The 14,532-nt window shown below is 44.2% G+C and overlaps 1 protein-coding gene across 4 annotated transcripts in view; it reads right to left on the minus strand.

The window, feature by feature from the left end:
- PRPSAP1 (phosphoribosyl pyrophosphate synthetase associated protein 1) overlaps positions 1-11,741 on the minus strand; it is a 29,895-nt gene extending 18,154 nt beyond the window's left edge. For 2 of the 4 annotated variants that reach the window (XR_011234906.1, XM_069482887.1), the window contains exons 1-3: positions 11,360-11,741; positions 7,608-7,660; positions 4,816-4,882 (exon numbers count right to left, since the gene is read on the minus strand). Coding sequence is in view for 1 of the 4 variants with exons in the window: in XM_069482887.1 (XP_069338988.1) it covers positions 4,816-4,882; positions 7,608-7,660; positions 11,360-11,529 (290 nt within the window). In the remaining 3 variants the exon portion in view is untranslated. Of the gene's footprint in view, positions 1-4,815; positions 4,883-7,607; positions 7,661-11,120; positions 11,236-11,359 lie in introns of those variants that run through there. The other 2 variants (XM_069482889.1, XM_069482888.1) reach the window with 2 other exon arrangements.
- Positions 11,742-14,532: the final 2,791 nt, after the last annotated feature.

Consider the following 14,532-nt stretch of genomic DNA (forward strand, 5'->3'; position numbering starts at 1 on the left):
AATACCATAAGTGCAAGTAAAGAAAACTGCAAATATTTCCCAATTAGCCATTAACCAACTCATTTCTCCATACTTCTTTTGTCCCTTTCCTGGAAGACACTTGCATACTGATGACTCTGCTTTGTAAAGTTCAGTCTGTTCCACTCCCAGTATCACTCTAGATTACACGTATCACACATTCATACAGAGCATTCTTCATTACCATGAGATACTGAAACCAAGAATTGTATAAAATGCAACTTCTTACCACAAAGGACACTAACATGTTGTCTCTATGTTTGACTTATCTGCGATGATCACGGACACAGAGGAGAGACCACAAGAGGATAACGCTATTAATAGTGAATGTTTCTTTGCCATGACAGTAGGCTGCGAATTTACACTGATTAAAACATGTTAAGGGAAGTCTGAACTAAAACCAAGAATTTCAAAGTACAGACAGGAACCCCAAAGGTCTTTTAAATTTTAGGTGAGATCCAGTGAGGAGAAAGTAGTATCAAGCAGGGACTCACTGAGATCTAAGAACATCAGAAAGGAATCACAAATATTTTGTGAAGATGAAGAAAAGATGGAAATGTAAAAAATTGTGTGTATACTTATTAATTCACTGCAAGCATTTGAGAGAGTACATATGCGAGTGACATAGATGGTCAAAACCCATTTATTCATTAAACAAAAATTCCTCGAGAGCCTACTACTGTTGTGTGTGCTGGCACAGCAGGGAGCTCATGTTCCAATGGGATATGGAGGGAGACATGTTATAACCACAGGGAAACAGCATGGTTGCCCTTCTGCCCTATACACACTAACCCACACATACAAACTGTAGAAGTCAAGGACTCTGGTTGGAGAACGTAAGGGGGGACAATAACAACACTGCCTCAGAGGGCAGGCGGGGACGACTGGACCAGGGAATTCACCTGCAGCCCTCAGAGGCACAGACCAGCCTGCAATGTCGCCAATTCCTATTACTCTCTCTCTCTCCCCTACTTCCTAACACTATGATAAAATAAAAAAGAATACTTGATTGCCTCAGGAAATGTGCTGCAAAAACATTCAGTCTTACTAGGTCAATCATATGATTAAGAAATGTATTTAAAAAGATTATCCCCCCACCCTTTTTTGGAGATAGGGTCTTGCTCTGTTGCCCAGGCTGGAGTGCAGTACTGTGATCATAGCTCACTGCAACCTTGAACCCTTGGGTTCAAGGCTCAAACAATCCTCCCACTTCAGCCTCCCAAAGTGCTGGGATTACAGGCACGGGCCACTACACCTGGCCTATGCTTTCCTCATCCTCCACAGTAGCTGGGAGGCACCCGCCACCACACCCAGCTAATAAAAAAATTTTTTTTTTGTAGAGACTGGGTCTCACTATGTTACCCAGGCTGGTCTTGAACTCCTGGGTTCAAGTAATCCTCCCACCTTGCCCTCCCAAAGTGGTGGGATTATAGGTACTGAGCCACTCCACCTGGCCTCACTTTCATGAGGCATCAAAGCCTCAACTTTCCCAATTCATCAACAAAACGAAAAACTTACTAATCTCCTGGCTCTCCAATAGCTGTACTTTAGTGGTCTATAAACAGCAGGAAGTCATAAACTCCTCGGTCATTAATGTCACCCATGCTGTGTGGATAATCTAACAAAATGAGGTCTCTGCCATGAGGAGGTCATAACCATAGTTCCTCCCCTGACTCAGGGATGATCCCTAAAGACAGGTGACAGAACACAGGTACCAGGAGCACAGCTTGAGCGTGCCAGCACGAGACCCACTCCCAAATGGTCACACACCAACTGAGTTAAGTCTTTTCCTGGAGAAGAGCTGAAAATCAGGGTTCAAATTCCAGCTTACGAGGCAGACCAGTGAATTAGTGTTAACAAGATTTCTCAAAGATAAACAACAGACACACATCCTTTTGCTATCACAAATTCAGTTAGGGTAGTAAAGAGACTTTATTTACCAACGATTACGCCTTGGGAATTAGACGCCCATACTTCCTGTAGGGTCAGTGACTAAAGTTGGCCCACTATGGCTACCAAAGCTGAGGTTCTGCTCTTTTCCACCCCTCAATGAACCAGCAGAGAGCTCTTAGTGGTGTAAGGTGGCCAAGCCCAGGACCGAGGGTCACATGTGGCTCTCTTCTATGCCCTAAGGAACTCAGTACGCAGAAAATATAGTGATGACAATACAACCTTACCATTCACTACCAACAAAAACCAGGATCCGCATTCTACCACTAGGCAGGCCCCTTTGGTCCTCCCTTCATTTCTAAGATGCAGTGTCAAACAAAACCACTGGGCAAAAAGACTCCAGTCACCAGGAGGCAAACAATACAAAATGAAACTTGCTGGGGGAAATGTGAATAAGTGTATCCTCATATATCTCAATACTATAGGCACAGATCCAAACACCCAGTAATTCCACTTCTGGGGAATCTTCCTACAGATAGACCTGACACATGGACAATATGACATACATGTTCGCGGCAGCACCACTGTGCTGGCACAAGTCTAGAAAGAAACTGATATGCCACTGGTATATCCATACTGTATATCATGAAGCAGCAAAAAGCCAAGAGGAGAACACAGGGGCACTCCTGGCATATTCCTTTCAAAAATGCACAACCTGTAAGCCTTCGGAAGTATCAAAAAGAAGAAAAGAAAAAAAATGCACAAGCTGAATCTCATCATAGTTAAATATCTGACAAACCCAAACTGAGGGACATTTGAAAAAGTAACTGGAAAAATGTCAAAGTCTTTAAAAAAAAAAAAAAAAAAAAGCCTTCAAAAGTGTCAATGTTTTGAAAGTCAAGGAACTATTCTAGACTGAAGATGACCGAACAAACACAACCAAATGGTATCTGAGATCCTGAACCAGCTCCTTCTGCTAGAAAGAACATCACTGGGCCACCTGGCAGAACTTGAATGGGGCCTGAGGATTCCCTGACCATGTGTAAGTGTTAACATCCCAGTTCTCCCGGTTATACCGCACTGCGGTTTTATCGAAGAGAAAGTCCTTATTTGTAGGAATCATATACTAGAGTATCAGGGGGTGGAGAGGCATCAGGTTGGCAACTTACTCTAAAATACTTGCACCATACATGCAAGTTTACTGTAAGTTTTTGATTGTTTCAAACCAAGATTTTCTAAAAGATGAGGTAGCTCTTTATGTACTGATATATTGTTTTATTTTAAAAAGTTAAGCAGAGCATATTATAGACTTCTTTCACGCAAAAATTAAGAAAAACATACATATAAGTAGTTGCGTGAATATGCGTAAAGTCTCCTGAAGAGTAACTAAAAAACTGATAGTACCAGCTGCCGCCAGGGAAGAAAATCAGGTGGCTGGGGGCAGAGGTCAGAGGGAGACATCATTCCATGCCCTCTGACACTTAAACCATGTAGATATTTATCATATAAGGAAAATTTAAATTAAAAAAATTAAAATTACCTGTATTTTGGTTTTGATGATCACCTAAATTATGGAGCCTAAATTTGCATATGCATATAAACAATATGGAGGAATAAATAACTGTTTAGTTATCTCAAAAGAATAGGAAGTGGATAAGGAGAGTTGGGGAACTTTTATTTTCTGATATGTGTTTCTTTTTGTTTGTTTTGTTGTTTTTTTCTTTTTTTTGAGACAGAGTCTCACTTTGTTGCCCGGGCTAGAGTGCTGTGGCGTCAGCCTAGCTCACAGCAACCTCAAATTCCTGGGCTCAATCGATCCTCCTGCCTCAGCCTCCCGAGTAGCTGGGACTACAGGCATACACCACCATGCCCGGCTAATTTTTTCTATTTATATTTTTAGATGTCCATATAATTTCTGTCTATTTTTAGTAGAGATGGGGTCTTGCTCTTGCTCAGGCTGGTCTCGAACTCCTGAGCTCAAACGATCCTCCTGCCTCGGCCTCCCAGAGTGCTAGGATTACAGGCATGAGCCACCGCGCCTGACCCTTGTTGTTTTTTTCTGATACACATTTCTATAATGCCTGTATTTTGTGATAAACATTTTTATAATCATAAAAAAATATTAAAAATAAAATACTCCGTATCTACCGCATAGGGGACTCCGTTATGTCTGTACATACATTACTCACTCCATGACTCTGTGGTCCTCAATCTCCTTCAGATCCAGTTTTCCCAATACTCCCAACAGGAGCCAAAAGTAGCTACCTTGCAGGATTTAAGGACTACAAATGATACACATAAAGTGCCCAGCACACTGGTAGCACGCGATGCCATTCTTATCACTAACACAGCCTCAGGAATCTAGATTGATCAGGACATGGAGGTTTGGACTTTTCAAAGACACAAGGTCTAACTGCCCCACTCCCTATGAGGCAATGAGAGGAGATAACCCCACATGGAAGCACATACCCAAGTAGGCCAGAATTCCCTGGGGCCAGCCCTCCTGCCGTAAGCGAAGGAGTGGCGATGCTATCTGAAATAGAGATGGGCTATACACAGGTCACTGTGCAAAATAAAATGCAGTGCACAAACCTGTCTTGACAGGTATGAACCAGGAGCAGTTATGGCACTTAACAAGAAACTTTCAGCCGTGCTGAGCGACAAGATGCTGGCCTAGGCTCAGGGAGTTTAGAGCTTGGGGAAGATGGTCACGTAAACAGGTAACAATGCATGTGACAAACAGGGTAGGGATTCCAGAAGACTACAACTGTATTTTGGGAAACATTTAACATTAAACAAATTTATAATTTTAAAAAAAACCCTGAATTGTTATTCATATGAAAAGATAATGAATTATCTCAATTAAGGTTTTTAGAGGAAAAAGGATACATAAAGTTGTCCTCTTACCTTGGTATTGTCTGTATAATGAAAATATCTTGGCCACGAACAGATTCCTTTATTTCAACTCTTGTTTCTGAAAAATAAAAATGTCCTGAAGTTTTAAGAAAAGCACTTCATGATGCAATAATTGGACAGCATTTGGAAGAAGAAGAATCTAAACAAATGCTTTACTTGGTACAACAAAATAAATTCTCAAATAGATTTCAGAATGATATGTTCAAATATTAAAAATAGGCCAGGCACAGTGGCTCATGCCTATAATCCCAGCACTTTGGGAGGCTGAGCATGGAGAATTGCTTGAGGCCAAGAGTTTGACACCAGCCTGGAACATAACAAGACCCCATCTCCAAAAAAATTTTAAAAATTATTCAAGCGTGGGGGCACATGCCTGTAGTCCCAGGTACTTGGGAGGCTAAGGCAGGAGGATCACTTGAGCCCACGAGTTCAAGGCTGCAGTGACCTATGATCGGGCCACTGCACTCTGGCCTGGGTAGCAGAACAAGACCCTGTCTCAGTGGGAAAAAAAAAAGTCAAGCTGGTAGAAAATCAGCCAAAAATAGAAAACGAAACTAACCAACAGGTTAACGAAACTAACCAACAGGTTAACGAAACTAACCAACAGGTTTACAAAAGTCTTAGGGATCCCGCCCCACAAAAAACAACCCATCATCAAAATAAAGGTACAGCCAAGATGCTTAGAGAAGAGTCTACAGCAAATAAAGAGACCAAAGGCTAACTTCCTTATTTTTGTTTCAACAAATGCTGAGGCCTCCCTGTGCCAGGCCCTGTGCTGGGAGCCCCAGAGTGGAGAACCTGGACCGAGGGGAGGAGACTCACCCAGGAGAGATGATACAACACCAAAGGCTGGCGTTTGCCCAACGTGCCAGAGACAGACCAGCTGTGACAAAGGAGAGAGAAAAATGGGGCTGGGAGCAATGGCCTCACTGCAAGCTGGAACGTGCGATGAGGGAGGGAGCATGGAACATGGGAAGATGTGGGGGCAGAGTGTGCCAAGCAGAGGGGCAGTTAGTCCACTTGGAAAGCAGAGTGAATGAGGGGGAAGAGGTAGACAGGAGGTCAGGGAGCCAAAAGGGACCACAAAAGGGACCAGACCATGCAGGACTCTGGGTTTTACTTCTTGTTCTATAAGGAGCCTGGATTTTATTCTAGGTGTGACAGGAGCCACTAGAGGATTTGAGATTGGGAGGAGTTTGATCTACTTGTTTTAAAGAGATCACTGGCTAATGTGTGAAGAAACTGCAGCAGAGCAGGAGTAGCCCGGGGAAGGCTACAGTTGCTGTTTTTGAAGGGGTCCAGCAAGCAGCAACTGGCTAGCTGGACGGGGATGGCAGCAGCAGACGCAGTGAGGGGTCAGATTTAAGAAGCATTCCAATCCAAAGCCAGGTGCACAGGATGTGGTGACTGAAGATGAAGCAGGTGAATGGGCAAAACCTGGAGCCCCCCCCCCCAGGCCCCACGTGATTGCTAAGGAGACTGGACTCCAGCCTAGAGGGAGCAGTAAGGAAGCAGCAGCAAGTGAAAGACATTTGCATTTTAGAAATGTCCTGGTGAAGGTGAGTAGAATGGATTACAGAGGCTGGAAATGGAGGTAGGAAGACGTGCTAGGAAGCTACTCCCACAGCTCGAGAGAGAGATACTGAGGCCTAGGGCAGTAACGGAAGGGGGAGAAAAGGGTCTTCATTTCCCCACCTTCTCCTCTTCCTCCTCAAGCACTTCATTTCACGAGATCCCCAAAGGCTTCTCTATGAATTAAACTAGCGACTGCTAAATAGAGTACCTCGCCTATCTGTATTCAGCTTCAGGTTTTTAATACTACCATCTCCTGACCCCCCCACCCCACCCCGGCAGTAGATAGTAAAGTATCTAAAGTCAGTCACCAAGTTGCTAAGTGTAGAAGCTGGATGAAGGATACTGGGGGGTTAATTATAACACATGTAACTTACACCCACTTTGGGAATGTGTATATGCCATTCAACTATGCATTAAACCACCTTTCCCTTCTGGGATACTTTGTTTTTGCAGATCCCCAAACATCATTATGTCTCAGTGAGGCACCTCCTCTAGCTACTTACAGATAGTTACAATTTAGAAAAAGAAAGGGAAGCACAGAATTATGAACCCAGGCTTTCAATTTTGCAAATGTAATACCAAATTATTCTATACTAATTTGCCTTCGCAATGAATAGACTTATAACCTGAAATATGTGGCCCCACTAGGAGGTTATGACACAGCATTCCCAGGACACTGGCCATCAGCAAAGTGCCTTCAAGCACTATCAGTTTATGTGATAATAACAGCTCTCCACACAAACCCACGAGGCAGCAAACACGGGTTACCAACCCAGGGTAAGAATCTACGAGAGACTTTAGAAAAAATTTAAAGATGGAGAGACTTAAAAGAGGATGTTTATATAAGTCATTACTATTTTATACCTAGTACCAGGTAGCTCTTGATGTCACCTGATGACCTGGTGAGACAGATAAATGTATTTATCAAATACAACCAACTGCGGAAGAAAAAAACTTATTCTATACATCTCTCTTTTCATTCTAAAATGACGGGATATTTGTGTCATCATAAAAAAAGGAAAGGAGACACTAAGGAGGAAAACTAAGTAGTCAAGATTTAAAGGGAAGCACAGAGTGATGATGTACACCTCTAATGTTACAGACAAAATGTTCGTGTTAAACATGAGTGATACTTGCCTTTAAAAAACATGCCAGCTGATTCAACAATTTAGAGAAGAAAGGATATTTAAGAAATAATTTTAACTTACCTCCATTGGTCTCTTGGTATACAACAGACTTCCCCAATTCAGCACCAAGACGCCTATAGACAACAACAACAACAACAACAACAACAAAAAAAGGCTATTAAGAACTCTTTTTTGAAAAATTTCAGTTTCTATGCATATGTTTAACAAAAAGACTCAAATAACTAGGCTGGCACTCTCTAAAAAAAAAAAAAAACTTAGAAGGTCTAACTCATTAAGAATTAAAATTCTACTGGTATGGTGGTACATGCCTATAGTCCCAGCTACTCCAGAAGACTGCCTGAGCCAAGGAGTTAGAGACCAGCCTGGGCAATATAGTGAGACCCCATGTCAAAAAGAAATAAAAAGAGAACTAAAATTCCACTGTCACTCCATAAGTAGCTCAGCATTATTTAACACAGTTTTACTGGAAAGAGCCCACAACCAAAGTTTAACGTCTGGTTCACTGCTTTTTTAAATGATAACTGTCTTGGAAAATCATTTCCAAACAAATACTTGGTCACTAGCAATAATTCCAAAAACACAAGCCAAAGGTAAATGTCTTAACTGTCAAAAGCATGCAGATGAAAAGAGAATTCAATATGACTTGTAGTAATGGTCAAATAAAAATAAAAAATAAAATAAAAAAGTAAAGAAAAGAGAATTCAGCACTACTAACTAAAGTTTAGTAAGGATCCTGATTAGAATACACCAAGTATACAAAGTCATTTTTTAAACAATCATAGAAATACAAACACATTACTACATAATATCGAGGAATTAACGGTAGTGTAAGTTTTGAAAAACTCTTTATCCAGTTAGCATTACCATTTTTACAAGCAAAATGGTATGATGTCAGGGTGGAATCTATTTAAAAATACTCCAGCCAGGAATACACATACAAGGAAATATTATCCAGTCTTAAAAAGGAATGAAATTCTGGTATGTGCTACAACATTAATGAACTGAGAAAACATTGTGCCGAGTAAAATAAGCCAGACACAAAAAGACAAATAGTGCATGATTCCATTTATATGAAGTACCTCGAACAGGCAAATTCATAGACACAGAAAGTATTTTAGGTTCCCAGGGGCTGGGAAGAGAGGACAAGGGGGAGTTAGTATTTAATGAGTACAGAGTTTCTGTTTGGGATGGTGAAAAAGTTCTGGAAACGGATAGTGGTGATAGTTGCACAACGATCATGCACTTAATGACACTGAGTTGTACACTTAAATGGTTAAAATGTAAACTTCCTGTAAATGTATATTTTACCACGACAAAAAAAAAAAAAAACAAAAAAAACACTCCAGCCAAAAAAAAAGTGTAGGATAAGTAAATGAAACAAGATTAGCAAAAAGCTACTAAGTGTGGAAGCCGGATGGATACCTGGGGATTAATTATAACATACATGTAATTTACATATATCCTGGGACTATAGTGCACCTAATTCCTTTATTGATTAAAGCACATAATCAAAAAAGTTTGAAAATCTTTGCTTGAAGTTTAGAAAGGCTGAGAGAAATCATGGAAATAAAATATCATCACCTCAGGGGTCATCTAATCTAGTGATCTTCAAACTTTTAGTAATAAACAACACTTTTCAAATAAAATGTTGCTGAGGGCCGGGCGTGGTGGCTCACGCCTGTAATCCTAGCACTCTGGGAGGCCGAGGCGGGTGGATCGCTCAAGGTCAGGAGTTCGAGACCAGCCTGAGCGAGACCCCGTCTCTACTAAAAATAGAAAGACATTATATGGACAACTAAAAATCTATATAGAAAAAATTAGCTGGGCATGGTGGCGCATGCCTGTAGTCCCAGCTACTCGGGAGGCTGAGGCAGTAGGATCGCTTAAGCCGAGGAGTCTGAGGTTGCTGTGAGCTAAGTTGACGCCACGGCACTCACTCTAGCCTGGGCAACAAAGTGAGACTCTGTCTCAACAAAAAAAAAAAAAAAAAAAAATGTTGCTGAGAAACTCAATAAATGAAACGTAAGGTAAGTATTTCCAAATTTTTTTTTTTTTTTTTTGAGACAGAGTCTCACTCTGTTGCCCAGGCTAGAGTGAGTGCTGTGGCGTCAGCCTAGCTCACAGCAACCTCAAACTCCTGAACTCAAGCGATCCTCCTGTCTCAGCCTCCCGAGTAGCTGGGACTACAGGCATGCACCACCATGCCCGGCTAATTTTTTCTATATAGATTTTTAGCTGTCCATATAATTTCTTTCTATTTTTAGTAGAGATGGGGTCTCGCTCTTGCTCAGGCTGGTCTCGAACTCCTGAGCTCAAACGATCCGCCCACCTCGGCCTCCCAGAGTGCTAGGATTACAGGCGTGAGCCACCGCGCCCGGCCGCTCCAAATATTTACAGTAGCTGAAAAATCTTTCTGGAATTTGGCAGAGAAGAACCTAAAACAAAAACAAAAAAGCAAAAACCACTGACTTTTTAAATTCACCCTCCTCCCCTCTGCTTCCTCAGCAAGGTCGTGTGTGGTAAATCTGACCCAATACAAACAACCAGTACAAACAAACACAAGCTTCGTATTTAAATTAGTGTTTTAGTTGGCTTCAAAAAAAAAAGACAAATAATCAGGGGTTAGAAATAGAAACTAGGTAGTAAACTGCAAAAGGAATTTTTTACATTCTTCTCTAATCTCATTTAAAACTCCAACTGAAAAACAGACATAGCTGAAAAAATATGACTCAAGTTTCCCGTTCTACATTTTCACCTAGACTTTTAAAATATATTCACGCAATTATTTATCAACCCTGAAAAAAATCAGAGTAACTCTAACGTAAATTGTTTAAAATGTGAAAATGACTTTAAATATTAAAAGACATGCTTTTCATTTTATGTCTTACTTTTCTAACAAGTTTATTTGGAAAGGGCCTATAAAGCTCTTCCTCTATATAAGGACTCTAGGATTCTCCAAAAGAGCCAACTAGAAAGGTCGCCATGTATTAAAAAGGTATTATTCAGAGGGCCACTATGAACCCCTGCTCTGCTAGTACCTGATTTACGTTATCTTGGTCACGCTCACAATACTGTTGCCCAATAGATAGAGTCATCCCCATTTTACAAATGAAGTTCAGGAAAATCAAGTCTCTTGCTCAGTGTCACAGAGATGGTAAGTGGCATCGCTGTCAGATCCCAAACGCCACTTGAAACCATAGGTTTCTTTGGGTTAAAAAGACAGAAAGGCAAAGACCTTCAAATGACTGATCCATTCTGAGGCTGGTTTACGAAACACGGTCAGGCCTATAACTTCTACCACCAACCCTGACCCATCTGCTTCGCAGGGCCATGGCCCACACCTTTGCCCTGCTGCTGCACCCGACGGTCTCCTGGAGGAGACTTGGGAATGGCGACGGTCAGATTCAGTGGCCAGCTCCAGCCGTGGGAAAGGGAGCCAAACCCAAAGCCGCTCTGCTCTCCCCAAGGCACATACTCTGGGGGAGAATGCTCACCCCGCCCTGGGATGTGGGAGTACGGAGACCTAAGGACGGCCAGTGGTCCAAGTAACAGTGGGTGGGGGGCTTAAGTCACCAAGAGTCTGCCGAAAACGTCTCAGTTGTGAAACTGCAGAGCAGAGTGTAGCTTCTGCCCCCTCCAAGGTCTGTCCAGCTCCAAAACGGCAGGATTCTGCGACGCCCTCCCCTAGGTGCAGGCGGCGGGACGGATACAGGAGAGGAGCAAGGACGACCTCGGGAGGGGGTCTCCCGGGCGTGAAAGGCGAGGCGCCGCCGTGCCCAGCCCCGGCCCGGCCCTCCCGCCGCCCCGCTTACTCGGTGATGCGCTTGGCCAGCTCCGTGCAGGCAGCCGTGGAGTTGGCCGAGAAGACCCGGTAGCCGGTGCGGGCGGCGTTCATGGCCGGCGAGGCGGCGGGGCGGGCTCGCGGGGCGCGGAAGGCGGAGGACACGGACAGCGGGGGCAGCAGCAGCAGCTTCTTGGGCATCGTCCGGCCCGAGCGCGGTTACAGCCGGCCCCGCGCGGGGCTGGACCGCGGCGGCCGCGAGGCCCGGGGGTCGGACTCGGGAACACGCTGAGAAGCCCAGCGCCGCAGGGGAGAGGCTCGAATCCCCACCTTCGGCGTCCCACGGGCCACGAGGAGCGACAGCTGCAACCACGCTCGCCGCGACCAGCGCCGCAGCCACCTCAGCTAGAGGCAAAGCCACCGCCCCCTCCGGGGATCAGAGGAGCGCCGCCTAGAGCGCCCGTACAGGCGCCATCTCCGATGAGGGCAGGGAGGTGGGCGACTCCTGAAAAGCCTGTTCTTCCGAGGTACGCCTCACAGATTCCTTCCGCCGCTTGCTTTTGCTGCTCCCAGGGGAGCTCTTTTGCTCTCACATTCTTGGGCGATGCAGCTTGACGTGCCAGTGGTCCCAGCCGTTTCCAACTTTTCTGCCAGGACCAAAAATGTCCGCCTCCGGGGAGGTAGGCGATCTAGCTGCGCGTCTCTGTGGTAACACAGCGCTTGCCTTCCCAGCGTCCACCCGGGATTTATTTGAAAAAATGGAGGGCGGGGTTGTTGCCCGCTACTTGCCTGCAGTACTAGAATGCCCCAAAGGTAGTGCTACTCCTGAGCCTGATCTTTAACACGTTCCTCAGACAGACTCCAACCTTGTATCTGAATCCTCCAGTCTTTGCTCTAGCAGGTCCTCTCAATCATAAAAGCTCTCCTTTCTCCCCTTCCATATTCCCCCATCCCTCAAAGACCCACTAGCAATGCATCTGCTCCACAAAGTCTTTACGGATGACCTCAACCACAATAAGCTGCCCTGCCCGCTGGACTGTGCCGTGTGTAGGTGCCTGTATTTTTAATTTGCCTTTGTGAACACCTGCCTTCCCAGTCAAGATGTAAGCCCTCTTAGGGCAGGATCGTGGATTCCTTCGTCCTTCCTAGTTCCCAGTGTCCAGAGCACTGTTAGGGGTCCCAGAAGCACGCAATCAGTACTTGTTGAATAAGTCCAAAGAGAAAGTAAAGGGCAGGGAAGCATTTGAGTCACTCGTTATCAGCTACCCCAGATTGTGATTGCTGGGATTATAGGCGTCAGCTCCCACACCTGGCCTACATTTTCCTTATATATATCCCACAGAACCCCTCAAACCTTAATATACCTTCAAATAAACCCATCTTGATTTTCTCAGTTCTCCCCAAACTGCTCTTCCTCCTTTATTCCTCCGTGTATGAACATAACCATTAACATTTATTGAGCACCTGTGTTTGCCAGGCCCCCCCCCTTTTTTTTTTTTTTTTGTGCTTGGGAGACTTTACTGAAGGAAAAGATAAAAATTCCTACTTTTGAGGACCTTTAAAACCTAGCAGAGGAAGAGAAAGAAAAAATAAACAAACATAATAAATGAATAAATTATATGGTATGCTAGAAGGTGTATTCATTTCCTATTGCTATGGTAACAAATTACCACAAACTTTGTGACTTAAAACAACATGAATTTAGCTGGGTGCGGTGGCATGAACCTGTAGTCCCAGCTAATCAGAAGGCTAAGTCCAGCCTGGGCAACATAGGGAGACTCCTGTTTCTTAAAAAATAAAAACCCACAAATTTATGATCTTACAGTTCTGAAGGTCAGAGGTCCTAACATCAAAGTGTTGGCAGTGCTGTGTTCCTTCTGGAGGTGCTAGAGGAGAATCCGTTTCCTTGCCTTTTCCACTCCATAGAGGCTGCCTGCATTCCTTGGCTCATAGCCCCATTCTCCTCTTCAAAAGCAGCAGCAGGCCGGGTGCTGTGGCTCACGGCTGCAATCCTAGCACTCTGGGAGGCCAAGGTGGGAGAATCACTTGAGCTCAGGAGTTCGAGACCAGCCTCAGCAAGAGCAAGATCCTGTCTCTACAAAAAATGGAAAAATTAGCCAGGCATCATGGCGCATGCCTGTAGTCCCAGCTACTCGGGAGACTATGGCAGGAGGATGGCTTGAGCCCAGGAGTTTGAGGTTGCAGTGAGCTATGTTGACACCACTGCACTCTAGCCAGGGTGACAGAGTGAAACTGTGTCTCAAAAAATAAATAAATAAATAAAGGGAGCCTAAAGTTCATACTAACTAACTTAAGGTGGTTCTTTGGGACATTCGTCTGCCATCTTCTCGGTTTGCTGGCTCTCTGAATAAAAGTAGCTTTCCTTGCCCTAACCCCTTCCTCTTGTCTTATTGGCTGTCCTGTGGAAAGTGGTTACGAGCTTGAACTCCAGTGATTACAGCCTGTGGTATTTTGTAGCAGCTTAAGCAGACTAAGACAGTCCTGCGTCCTGTTCGACAGGCAGGCCTAGCCACGGTCTGGCTTGTCTATTCCCACGGTAGCCATGGCCTCCTCCTCAGAAGCAGCTGATGCTCAAACCACTTTGAAAGGGCAGCCTTACAAAAATAACAGGAAGATACCTAATCCCGCAATTTCCTAGTAACAGTTAAAGATCAATCCTATGAGTTCTCTCATTAACAGGCGCCCGGTGGGAGTTCTGTTTTGCACAACTTCTGAAGAGCCGAAAGACCAACAGACAGAAAGAGATGTAAATCTCTCTCTTTCAAACTTGCCTTTGAGAATCTGCTTTTTCACAGTCTGAAAGTTCCTGAGTGAACAGCAGGGTGCGAGCTTCAGGCGTCAGCCATATCTGGAGGGCAGAGTCACATCTCCTGCGATAATCCCATCTTGGAGGAAAGGCCACAGAGCCAACTCTTGGACTTTGACATCCTCCGCAGTTTCTGTTATCAGCTGCCGCCAAGAAGAAAGAAGATGCCAACGCAGCAGTTTGCAGTACCCTGTTAATTTGGCTACAGCCATAAACCTTCTTCACCCCCTAAATAAAAAGCCTGAGTACCTGGTTCCCTCTGCAAACATTTTCTATCTCCTTTGCTTCTGTGTTGGTCCTTTAACCACCCAAGAAAAAGCAAATACACTTCTTTTCTCTATCCTAATCTTTGTCTAGAGAAATCTTTCTCAAAACCC

Source organism: Eulemur rufifrons, chromosome 9, assembly GCF_041146395.1.
Source record: "Eulemur rufifrons isolate Redbay chromosome 9, OSU_ERuf_1, whole genome shotgun sequence".
Lineage (NCBI taxonomy): Eukaryota > Metazoa > Chordata > Mammalia > Primates > Lemuridae > Eulemur > Eulemur rufifrons.